General features: G+C 35.3%; 1 protein-coding gene across 1 annotated transcript in view; it reads right to left on the reverse strand.

The window, feature by feature from the left end:
* The window catches only part of LOC306878766 (BTB/POZ domain-containing protein 8-like), a 42,278-nt gene extending 30,213 nt beyond the window's left edge, over positions 1–12,065 (reverse strand). The window contains exons 1-5 of the mRNA XM_079431289.1: positions 11,971–12,065; positions 10,530–10,688; positions 3,452–3,631; positions 3,170–3,303; positions 2,856–2,973 (exon numbers count right to left, since the gene is read on the reverse strand). Of these exons, the coding sequence (XP_079287415.1) occupies positions 2,856–2,973; positions 3,170–3,303; positions 3,452–3,631; positions 10,530–10,633 (536 nt within the window). The 5' untranslated portion in view covers positions 10,634–10,688; positions 11,971–12,065. The remainder of the gene's footprint in view (positions 1–2,855; positions 2,974–3,169; positions 3,304–3,451; positions 3,632–10,529; positions 10,689–11,970) is intronic.
* Positions 12,066–13,655: the final 1,590 nt, after the last annotated feature.

Below are 13,655 nucleotides of genomic sequence, written 5' to 3' on the forward strand. Positions count from 1 at the left end.
TGACACAGGTATAACTGGCTAATTAGATTTATTATTCATTCAATTTGCAATTCAATTTGCCAGAGAAATGCTTTTTGGACATTTCTATTTGTAATGTTGCCATTTTAGTTTCAAATTAGAATAATAGTAATAAATTATCTGGCATTTTCAATTATTTGTACATGATCTAATTAATATTCATAAGCTATCCATGCATAAAAGTCAAATACTTTAACAGGGAAATAAGATTTACTGCTCTCTCTAAAATATTTTTATGTTGTTTTATGTTAAACAATTATTTTTATTTATTAACATGATTTCTAAACATTTTTAATTGTAAGGTTATTTCATTTTTAGATAAAAAATGCATATTATTAATTAATCTACTCAAGAGTCATTTTAAATTATTTGTACATGATTCATTTAATATTCATAAGCTAGCCATGTGTGAAGTTCCAACGAGTACATCTGTGCAAACCATCCCAAAACTGTATATAGCATTTCATTCTGAATGTGTGTGTGTCTGCAAGAGGCACATACTGTTTGTGAGTGATAAAAGATGATCCTCATCTCCTGGGAGATGTATGGACAGATGAGGGAGGGTTGATGAAAGTGAATAAGAGATGAGACGGGGATTAGCAGTGCTGTTTTTGTGTGTGTATCCTGCAGTGAGACTGACAGATCTGCAGCAGTCACCTCAAGCCTGACATACTGATCAGGACTGCAGACGTCTTTCTCCATCCATACAACCCAAACCCGCAGAGATGCTGCTACCGGCTGATGATGAGGGAGAGCCTGTTGCTATAGTAACAGGTCATGGCAACTGCTCTAACCTCTGCAGCACCAAACAAAGGTGCTAACAAGACTTACTCAATGACAGGAAACTACACAGATACACAGTGTTGTAATTCATCTTCAGAACATCACCCGTGTTGCTCACGCATATCATTAGAGATTAATTACTACAGGTTAGTGTGTATGCAAAATGTGATGTTTTGTATATTGGTTTTCAGTGCTAGATTAGAATAAATTACTTAATACAGTTTCCTTCTGATTAGCTTCGCCTTTACTGCATCATGGAGTAAACTGTAAGTCTGCCACCTTCTGGGCATTTATGATTTAGCAACATTAACTTGCTCCATTGAAGTCAGACAATCTAGCATAAACTGAAAATTAGGGATGCACAGGACCAGGTATTGACTGATATTCGAGATTTTTTTTTTCGGTATCGGTATATTATTGCATATGATCTATACTGCATATACATTTACTGATAAAATGTGCATTCTAATTTTACCTACACTGTTATGATTAGACCTACTGTTAGCTCTCTAAAAGTGTGATAATAAAAAAAGAAAAGAAAAAATTAATATCAACATTAATATTTATTTTTGATACATTATATCGAGTTTGGAGTGGGACTTGTTTGTCTAAAATAATGGTAGACCATAATTTGGGTGTTTGGCAAACTTGCTTGTGTGCAATTTTTATTTGGTGCTGCTAGTTTTAGTTCAACTTTTGTAACAGTTCTGTTTCCATTAACAACAGAGTGTTGAATCTCTGCATGAAGCAATGGGTTTGAGTGCCACAGTTGAGTGGTTAATTCTCACAAAAAACCAAAGCAGTGGAAGTGAAATAATGTCACAGCTGATTAAATGATAAACTTGAAATCTGTAAATCTCCATGTAACAAGGGCCAAATGTATCAGACCACTAAATTTTGAATTCTTTCAATTTTTCCCCTTACAAATGATACTATAAGCATGAAAATATTAGAAAGGTTTATATTTTCACATTAATTTCCTTTTTAAAAAGTTTCAGATGTATTTCAGATGAACTAATGTTCATCATTTGCTTAATTAAGCTCAGGGACAAATTAATGCCCAGACTTCCATGGGCTGAAGCTCAGGGGCCCACACTGCTGCATGATGCACCATGCTGCAAAAATTATTTTATATATAAGAATTTACAGTAGAAACAACTGCATTCTATAAACAAACTCACATCCGTACATTTTCAAGACTAACAAGCTAATTTTAGCTAAGCTCTGCTGTGTGAACAGAACTGAACAAAAAGTTTTCTGTAAAGTGATACAGTACGAGAGAGACACTCTTTGTTGAACAGGGGTAGAGTAACTTACAAAGGTGTGGATATAATCCGTGTCATCTGAAGATTTTGTCTTCCACCGGAGCTGTTTCTCCGCTCTCACTCTGTTGTCAGTTAATGTGACGCACAAACTTAAGCATAGACCTTTGTCAATTAAAATGTGATAAGACTTTAGAGTATCATATTACTTTAATCACTATCACTATGATTACAGTTGATAGATCCTATTAATTCAGACAGAATTTGAGATGCTTATCTCTACCGAAAGTGACATTCTCTAAAAATTGCATTTTGCTGATGTTATCAAGGACTTTTCAGATGGAAAAACAAGGAAGGAAGGTCATGCAATTTGAATTAATTCGTACTTTAGCACAAATTAAAATGTCTATGAAATGACTAATGGCCTAGTGGCATTTTTACTTGGGGTAGGGAGGCCTACTGCAACTCTGTAGCCCAAGGACCTCTGGTTATCCAAAGGCACCCCTGCTTGAGCTGCATGAACTTGTGTAAAGCCCGAGGATCATGTTATCCAACGTGATTTGAGAATGTTTCAAAGAGAATTCTGTGCTTCAATGGAAGAAAGAAAATCTGTCTTTTTTACACTGTATAAGGTTACAATGTCACAGATTTGATTACTTCATGATTTTATGCCATAGGTTTGTTTTAAATTTTCCAAAATTCTAAAACTTCTTTTTAAAATAAATACTAGATTTACAAGAAAATGACTAAATCTATGCAAAAGCTGCAGAAAGCTGGTCAAGATGATTTTACCTGTGTGCTGAAAAGACTCTATCTGCCACCTGGATACTGATGTCAGACATATCAGCCCTCTGATACAGAGCCAAAAGATCTGCCCCAAGCCCTGATGCTGGCTCTAAATGCTCTGAACCTGACAAACAAACAAAAATTAATCAGAATGAGTAACAAGGCCACAACATGTAATGCTGGCTCTACTATTCACAAACAGACATTAGCACAAATGCAGCTCCAGTGGGCAGAACTGATCAATAAAGAATAATACGATTTCTGGATCAAATCAGAAGAGAAAAAAGTATGTAAATTATATCTGGAAAAGTTGTCCTTACCTGGGTCAGAGCTGACCTGAGAGTCAACATCATGGCTGTCTGCAGCAGTGCCGTTCTCTACCAGCGAGTGGCCGTTGTGTATATTTAAGGCGCTATTCTCCTTCACCAGGCACTTGTCTTCTGTGTACACTTTTCTGTTACAGAAAGTGCAACATATAACATGTTATCAAACACATATAGCATAAGTCTTTTACAGAATGGAACAGGACTGATCTATAGTTTCATTTTACATTTTTAAATGCTATTAATTATAGTAATAGTACAGAAAATGCCATTATGTACTGCATAAAGTCCTTGAGGGATGCAGGTTCAATCCCCTGCAGGTGGATGACAGGTGTAGTTGATTCAGTTCCCTGCAGGAGGTGAGGAGCTCGGGCCAGCAGCACCGCCCTGTGGGCCTTCAGCCGAACAGCAGAACTCACACACAGAGTGACGTCAGTCTCCTGCTCCTCCTGCAGCAGCCTGTTGGAGAAAGAGATATTCATCAAAATAATATAAAAAAAAAACAAATGCAGCAGTTCTGTTACTTTTGCTGCAATCGGCAAAACACTGCTGAGATTTTTTGATGCTACATAACAGATTTTTAATATTAAAAATAGGTGTCAATACACAAGTAAACTAGGCAAAAATATTGTAGCCTAATGGTTGAAAATATGAGTTGAAAACTAAAAATGTTCATCTAACACCACCTATCAACACTTTGACTAGAACTGTTATATAAACACACATACATTTCTATTCTAAGGTTCTATAGTGTAACGGAAGCCTATTTTTTTAAGTTTAAAAAATGAAAAAGTCACTCTGTGAGAAATCACAATTGTGAGATATAAAGCCGCAATTACCTTTTAATTATTCTTTGTACTCTTAGGCATAGACAAGCTTCTATAGTGCTTCAGCATAAAAAGGTGTAAAAAGGAAGAAGGAAAAAATAAATTAAAAAAAAGACTAACCAGTGGTATTGGTAGTATTCTATGGAGCTTGAAAAAGTAAATTAATATTTCTTGTAACTATGATATAATATATCTTATTTTCAACTTTATATCTCAGTTGGCCACTTTATATTTTACTGAAACAGGCTTTCATTGTGTAGTAACAGGCTGACTTACTACACATTAAAACAGCACCACTTAGTAACTATTACTAAGAATCACATTTACTGCGGTACTAAATCTCTTCCTTCAACTTCACATCCACATCAACATTGTCAGCATCATTTTGGCATCTTCTGCTGCAGTGTGAAGAATTTAGGTGACCCAGAATCCAAAGTAGCCCTAGGCCTTTGTGTTGGGTGTTGGTGTGACTGCAGTCCTCTCTCCTCCAATGCAAGCATAGATAGATGAAGAAGAAGAGGAGAATGGAGTTGCATTTCCATCCTAACTGGGGGATTTAATTTAATTAAATTTTTCTGGATTCCTTTATAATGGTGAAATTCAATTTTATTCATCAAAAAGCATGTCTAGCAAATTAAAATCATGAAACTTGAACAATTTAACATCAATTTATTAAAAGTTTAACAAAAATTACATGTTTAGGGCCCTATGAAATGTTTTATTTTTTCCAACCTTTTGTTTAATTGTTACCAAATTTAGTGTTTTGCATGTCTAATTATTTGAAAGCATAAAAAACAAGTTTCATTTATTCTTACAATAGCCCTATGTTTTTTTTCCCTCAGAAATTCTGTGTTGTGTATTGCAATTTTTAAGGCATAAAACATTCATTTAATTTATCTTTTAATTAATGAAAATGAAACAAATTTTATTTTTTGGAAAATAAAGGGGATTTAAAATTACAATTAAAAACATTGAAGAAATATTGTATGATTATCCCTTAAAAATAAGGTTTTAATAATTTTTGTTTTGAACTTTTTCGAAATTTTATTTTGACGGGTTGCCATGAATACCTTTACATTTCTGTGTGTATATGATATGATGAGGATAGTTTTACTCAAATTAAACTGTCAAATGCTCATGAAGTGACTCTGCCGTTGGGGGGGTCGGCTGCCCCCCTAAAATAATGGTAGGGGAAACACTGAGTTTGGAATGAAAAAGAGGATATGCCTTTAAACAGTTGGGAATCACTATGAAAACATGTTTTCTTCTTTCAAGACTAGTGGTGCATGGAACAGTCAGCATCTCTCAAAAGAACAATATAAGAACAATTTTTTATTTTTTTGCATGTTTGTCATGCTTTAATGTTTCAGATCATCAAACTAATTTAAATATTAATCAAAGACAACACAAGTAAACAAAACATGCAGTTTTTAAATGAAGAGTTTTTTTATGAAGGGAAAACAAAATCCAAACCCACATGGCCCTGTGTGAAAAAGTGTCCTCAAAAGCTACACATCATGTTGAGATCCAAAGAAATTCAGGAACAAATGAGAAAGAAAGTAATTGAGATCTATCAGTCTGGAAAAGGTTATAAAGCCATTTCTAAAGCTTTGGGACTCCAGCGAACCACAGTGAGAGCCATTATCCACAAATGGCGAAAACATGGAACAGTGGTGAACCTTCCCAGGAGTGGCAGGCCGACCAAAATTACCCCAAGAGCGCAACGACGACTCATCCAAGAGGTCACAAAAGACCCCACAACAACATCTAAAGAACTGCAGGCCTCACTTGCCTCAGTTAAGGTCAGTGTTCATGACTCCACCATAAGAAAGAGACGGGGCAAAAATGGCCTGCATGGCAGAGTTCCAAGACGAAAACCGCTGCTGAGCAAAAAGAACATAAAGGCTTGTCTCAGTTTTGCCAGACATCTTGACGATCCCCAAGACTTTTAGGAAAATACTCTGTGGACTGACGAGACAAAAGTTGAACTTTTTGGAAGGTGCGTGTCCCATTACATCTGGCGTAAAAGTAACACAGCATTTCAGAAAAAGAACATCATACCAAGAGTAAAATATGGTGGTGGTAGTGTGATGGTCTGGGGCTGTTTTGCTGCTTCAGGACCTGGAAGACTTGCTGTGATAAATGGAACCATGAATTCAGCTGTCTACCAAAAAATCCTGAAGGACAATGTCCGGCCATCTGTTCGTGACCTCAAGCTGAAGCGAACTTGGGTTCTGCAGCAGGACAATGATCCAAAACACACCAGCAAATCCACCTCTGAATGGCTGAAGAAAAGCAAAATGAAGACTTTGGAGTGGCCTAGTCAAAGTCCTGACCTGAATCCTATCGAGATGCTGTGGCATGACCTTAAAAAGGCGGTTCATGCTCAAACCCTCCAATGTGGCTGAATTACAACAATTCTGCCAAGATGAGTGGGCCAAAATGCCTCCACAGAGCTGTAACAGACTCATCGGAAGTTATCGCAAACGCTTGATTGCAGTTGTTGCTGCTAAGGGTGGCCCAACCAGTTATTAGGTTTAGGGGGCAAGCACTTTTTCACACAGGGCCATGTGGGTTTGGATTTTGTTTTCCCTTCATAATAAAAAAAACTTCATTCAAAAACTGCATGTTGTGTTTACTTGTGTCATCTCTGATTAATATTTAAATTTGTTTGATCTGAAACATTAAAGTGTGACAAACATGCAAAAAAATAAAAAATCAGGAAGGGGGCCAACACTTTTTCACACCACTGTATTGTGCATCCATAAACGATTCAGTTTTTCCTTAAAGGTGCCATAGAATGGAAAACTGTATTTAGCTTGGCATAGTTGAATAATAACAGTTCTGTACATGGAAATGACATACCGTGAGCCTCAAACACCATTGTTTACTCCTTCTTATGTAAATCTTGTGAATGCAAAAGACCACTGAAAAATAGGCGAATCAGAACATAACACTGACTGTGCCATTACAGGCACATCACTAATAGTTACGCCCCCAACATTTGCATATATCTGTCCATGTTCTAGGCCAGCAGTCAGCCGAACCATCAGAAGTTCTGTAAGTACTGTGAAGAAACAAGCGAGGACAACAGCGAAAATGGCTGTGCAGGGGGATGTTAAGTGCAGGGATGGGTTGGTGTCTGTATTCAGAAAGGCAAGGAAAGCAAATAACGCGTTCTAATAAAATAATGCGAGCCGCTAAAGGGATATGGTTAGCTCCTTGCTAGCGGTAGCTTGTTACATTACAGTACATAAGATTTCACTTACCACATAAACAGAGTAAGGAGAGATGACTGAGGATAATGGCGAATGATTTACATATCCTGAGCACCACTGGCAAGCATCTGATCTTGTAAAATGTGTGGTAAGTACTGCCGCTCCATAGTATAAACAGAGTACGTGTGATCGCAAATCTTGAAAGTGAAAGTGAACCTAAAAAGCGATCGTGCATTTGAAAGCAGTTTCAATGCCCAGCATATTAATAGCGGCTCCCTGATGCCCGCATTTTATTTACAGTATAATTACCCAATGATATAACTGCGCGAGAAAGTATTGAAATATATATTTTCCCTGTGTTTCCTTCCTGCTATGTGAGCTACTGAAATGAGCCGCACTGTGAAACAGCCAATCAGAGCAGAGCTCAACATTGAGTGCGTTTACATGGGCTCTTAATGCGATTATAATGAGATTTTGACAATATTGCGATTAATCTTTACCTCATGTAAAAGCAATACTTTGATTTAAATAATGCGATTAAGCTCATAATTGCAGCAAGCATAATCGTATTAACATAGGTGGCGTACGCCGATTTTAATCGAAATATACAGGCATGTAAACACCTTAATCGCAGTATAGCCGCTCTGACCAAAGTGCGCATGCGCTTGTGACATACATGAATGACGTGACACGCACCTATACGGAGATTAGAAACGATGGCGGTGAAGAAAGCATTGCATTTCTGGGGAAAACACAACTTGCTGCCACCAGTCTCTGTTCCTTACCCTCATCCAGAAACGGCGAGTAGAACGCGACGGCAGCGTAGGCAAACCGCTAACATACACTACCAGTCAAAAGTTTTTAAACAGTGAGATTTTTGTTTTTTCTGTCTCTTATGCTCACCAAGCCTTCATTTATTTTATCCAAAATACAGCAAAAACAGTAACATTTTGAAATATTTACCATTTAAAATAACTGTTTTCTATTTTAAAATATTTTAAAATGCAAGTTATTCCTGTGATTTCAAAGCTGAATTTATTTTTAGCATCATTCTCCAGTCACATGATTCTTCGGAAATCATTCTAATATAATGATTTGCTGCTCAAAATTATTTTGTTATTTTATAATTATGTTGAAAACAGCGAATTTACATTAGGTTTCTTTGATGAATAGAAAGTTCAGAAGAACAGCATCTATCTGAAACATAAATCTTTTGTAACAGTATAAATGTCTTTATCATCAATGATCAATTTAAAGCATGCTTGCTAAATAAAAGTATTCATTTCTATAATCCCCCCCGAAAAAAAAGATACTTACTCCAAGTGAGTTGCTGCAGGAAAAAGAAAGAAGAAAAAAAGAGCAACAACAAAAACGTTGCTGGAGAAGGCAATAGGGTCTGGCTGCAGACTTGCACTTGCACTCTCAGACTTGCACTCTCAGACACTTGCACTTCCGCGGGTGACATCACTTGCAGTCTTTTTTATTTTTTTATTTTGTTCTATTTATTGATAATTTTTTGTTTGAATCTCTCAACATTTTACAACAGTAGCCAGGTGGTGAAGACAAGAAAAAAAACTAAATTGCAATGTCACTTGCAATCGCCGCTATCTGCGACGTCACTTGCGTTGCCAATGGAGACGAGACGCTGTGGTGCTTAAGCGATTAAAACTAATTTAGTACAATAACGAACAGGGTCCTGCAAGTTATCTGTAGGAGAAAGAGAAAAGACCCGCAAATCCGTGGCTACAGAACAGCAGAATATGAATGCAATGCGCAAAGTTTTTCGTTAAGCGTTTTCCTCCCATAGAAAACCATAAACACTTAATATGGCTTAATCTATTAAAATACATTAAGTGCAATTAAAAGATAAAATTCAATGTATAGTTATTATTAAATGTACTACAAGGCAAGCAGACGGCCATGAAGACAATACGCAAATTTTAACTTGTCATACCGCAAAACGCTTAATGTGGCATAATGGACTAAAGTTTATATAATAATAATAATAATAATAATAATAATAATAATAAGGGACTTAAGGGTATTCTGTAGTCTTTGACGAAGATGATAAAGACAATTCATCAGCCTATAAGTCTTGTTGACACAAGCTAGCGGTTTCCTCAGTAATGGCTGTAATCTAAGCAGTTCTGCTCATGAACGCTACTTTATCCGATAAAATGAAAATGCCATCAAAACTATTCTGAAGACAGTCGGTTCCCTTCAGAGATACATTCATATAACTTACCCGCGCCGCGTTTTGATTTTGAAACATGCAGTGCTCATGTTTATTCAACTAAGTCAAACGCCACAAATAAATCAATGTATGGGAAACACTGGTAATGTATATCGAAATATCGGAAATCATAAAAAAATCATTAAAAAAAAATCATACCACCGTTATTAAAAAAAGAATAAAAAATTATTATTGTCCAGCCCTAAATACAATCATAAAAAAGTGTTTTGCATTAGACAAATAAATTAAAACAGCGGCCAGTAACACACCTGCTCTTTCTGAGTCCATCATTTGTGCTGTCCAGTGGGGTATGTGAATAATGGCAGTAAAAAAATTAACCACAATTCTGAGTGAACAATAAGAATAATGGAAATTGCATGTAAACGGGAGTAAGAGATTTGCTCTTGACATGTAAACATAATGCGATTAAGTCCTTACTCTGATTATTAGAAATAATCGCATTATCCGTGCGCATGTAAACAGTCATTGAGACGCACAGTGAAACAGCCAATCAGAGCAGAGCTCAACATTATTATTCATGACCCTCTTCCAAATAAGGTAATAACAGACCATTTAATTCTAGGGAGAAATACTAAGGTTTTATATGAACATGCAAGACCGTTTCTGGAGAATTTTTGCCCTTACCCAAGCCACATACCTTCTATGTAGATATCAGAGAACAATTTAAAATATTGTATCAATGCATTCTATGGCACCTTTAAAAAACGTCTTTTTAAATGTTTTTAATGTTACACTGGTGAACAGAATTACTTATATAAAAATGTCCTAATAAAAAAATGTCTGAAATGTTTTGAATAAAAAGATCTCTATTTTTTTAATTCCAAACTTTTAATTGGTAGAATACATGTACACATAAAGCAAATGGTCAGAGTTTGCATATGAAATCACCGGAGGGAGTGGTATGAGCTGTGCAAACACTAGAGCAGGTTAGTGAGATTTGGCTACATTGGTTGCTAAGAGTGCATCATATAACAACACTGATATTCCAGGCTCTGACCACTTCAGACAAGTTTTGAAAAAGAATAACCAAGCTCTTTCATGTTAAAGGTGATAATTACCGGTTCAGATCTCTTGACAGAGCATTTGCCAGTCGCTTCTTCAGCTGATTTCTGCATTTGCGCTCTTTAGCTTGGAACTCCCTGGCAGCCTCAGTGGACAACATGTTATTGCCAAACTGCTGAGCCCATACGTCAGCACATTTCTGTGATGATAAACATCTGATGAGAGAAACAGGAAACACAATTAAATCTTTAAACCACAACTTTACTATATTTATTCTACAACAATAAATTATGATGGTGATCACAAATTCACTATTTAATGATGCTTTTGTCAAAAGTGTCCTAAAGTACATTTATAACAAAAACCGTCTTAGTGGTCAATCAATCTGGGTTTTGTTTTATTTGTTTATTTATTTTGTCATCGTTTAGTTTTAGCTTAGAGGGGTTATATAAAAATCCTACTCTATAGGGGACAAAAGATATTGCCCATGTGAAATGTACACCAATATATATCCACTGGGGAGAAATCTAGAAAATAAATATTACATGTAATATAAATGATATTTTAATTATTTATTATTTATGTGTACAATTAAGTTTTTATGTCCTATAGAAATGCTATCCTCAATATTCCTCATCACACGTAATAGTTTTCCAAATAATGTTGATGTTATTATAGAAATGAAACATTAGGAGAGTAGCACATCTTAGTCAGATGTGTATTACTATCATATATATCATCAAATATCGGCACTATATTGTACCAAAATCCACTTGAATGTTGATGAAGGCTATGATTAGATCTTAATTCTGGACGTGATATGAAAAAAAAAACTTTAACAGATTAAATATAGTTCCACTCTCACTTTCTTTCTCTCTCTATGGTATACAACAAACACAATTTAATTAATATTTATATGAAACAATATTTAAAATTCCTTCAAAAATGTATTTGAAACATTTGTATAGACAACTAAGTTAAAGATGGTTAAGCTAAGAGTAGGCTATGCATTTTAACAATAAAATAAATTATTTATTATTAAAGGGTAGACTCATCTGGCTTATTTGCTCTTAAGAGACGAATGTCTTGCCAATATTATAAAGCTTAGATGGACAAATCTGATCAAGGTTTTCTCACTGTTAGCAAGATTAGCATTCACACCTTTGAGTTACCATATCAGAGAGCTATCAAAACAAGCCTGCTTGAATAAATCAATCGTAAAATAATATTTTTTTTACACAAAATCACTCCAAAAATCCCCCACCGTTGTGCTAAATGTTTAAATAAAGGGTGTGAATGTGTATTCATTGATGCTAGCCATTAGCCTTTAAACTGTCATTAACCAAAAAGAGATCATATTTATATTATTCTTATCTATAACGTTACATTCATCTACAAAAAGAGGAATATTCATATCGCCCTGCTGATGGTAAATCCAGACCACTGAGGCACAATGACTTTTCAAAAGCGTCAGTGAGGCTGGATGAGGAGACTTACCTCACGCACTATCACACCGAAAACCGCTTAGTTCAACATCCACATCTGCACTTAAATGTCCACAAATGATTCTCATAGCGAAAGTGAGTTTTAGCAGTCCACGCGAAACTGACAGCTAACGCAACCTTCACAGTTTACATGGGGAGTGCTGCCTGGGAGTTGTGAATATTTCTGGCTTTGTTTTGCTGCTCTCGTGCGGTGCAAGTGTGAACTGCATGACATGAGAAGTAGGTGAAGATTGTCAAGTAATTAGATTTGTGCCCAATGTAGTTGAACGAAAGTTTTCAAACAACAAACCAAATATAAACTGAGAAATTGTAAAAACTCTCTAATGAATGAATGTCAAATCTAGACCTAGTTTACAGGTATTTTCCTTGTTTCAAAGTGTGCTTTGTTTTCATTCTAGACTGTGAAGATGCTTTTGTCAGCTTCTGTACTTTCATAAAAGCAACTATCAAGATTGTTAAGGACTAAAAGGCCTCAGAGCAACCATTAACCCTCTGGTGTTGTTCAGACCAAAAAAAAAAAAAATTAAATTCTAAAAATCGCAATTTATAGTCTCTAGGTCAATAATTATCAACCAAACATTGAACTTTAAACTTTGTTAAGCCACAACAGGGTCACTTTTAAAGACATTATCCAATTGTACCCAAAAATCTATAAATCCTAAACGAAAACTCAAAACTTGATGAAAGTAGGTGAGCACGCGACAGATGATTCTAAACAAGCATGCAACATTGTATGGAAATTCGATAGGTGGCGCTATAGTAGTCATAAATCATCATATTTCTATGGTAAATTACCTGGAATTATTATTTTTTTTTAATCATTAATTTAGGTGGTAAGAGCCATGTTAACACAATGTCTTTTTTCTTATGTGCTTAAATGCCTTAAGTGCTTGAACACCGGTAATCACAGCTATATTCTTTATTTATTTTTTCCACAATGTGGAACAAATCTGCCTCAATTCAATAGATTTGAAATATTTTTGCTCTATTTTTAACTTGCTCTAACCAGCTCTATTAAATGCTGCATTAAATGAAAAATTATATAATTGTTTAAAATATATTTCTTAGTCCATAATTTAGATAGGCTATGAATATTAGTAAAATGACATACACTCAAAATTCTAAATATTAAAGAAAAAAACATTATTGAAGTGAAATATAATATATTAGTTTCCTAAAAATAAAATGATTACACGAATATGGCCTCTGGTCATTTTTGACTGCAAACAACACAAGTGTGATGCCCAAATGAACAATAGAGGGTTACACAACATATGAACCCAGGACCACTTTTGTTAAATGGATGTTGTTTTCTGCTTTTGATGTCAGTGATTTCATACAAATGCTCAGTAGTTGAAGGTAATGAATATGATGCTTTTGTTGAAAATATCCAGCTTTAACAAACATAAACCTTCATGACCTTCTGAATGCCAATATAAGATCATAGCCCTTTGTTGTGCCTTGCTTTTCTAGATAAATGTTTTCAGTATTTTAATATTAAAAATTTGAAATGTTTAAATGCACAAGTTTGTGGGTTTATCCTGACAGTTCTCTTGACGAAAATCTAGAAATTTTAGAAATGCAGGCTTTACATTTTATATACTGCTGACATTCACTGGGACAGTGTTCTATTGATGGTTAATCTTGGCTTATGAGATATAAAAATGGGGAGTGTTT

This window comes from Barbus barbus (genome assembly GCF_936440315.1).
Source record: "Barbus barbus genome assembly, chromosome: 13".
Classification (NCBI taxonomy): domain Eukaryota; kingdom Metazoa; phylum Chordata; class Actinopteri; order Cypriniformes; family Cyprinidae; genus Barbus; species Barbus barbus.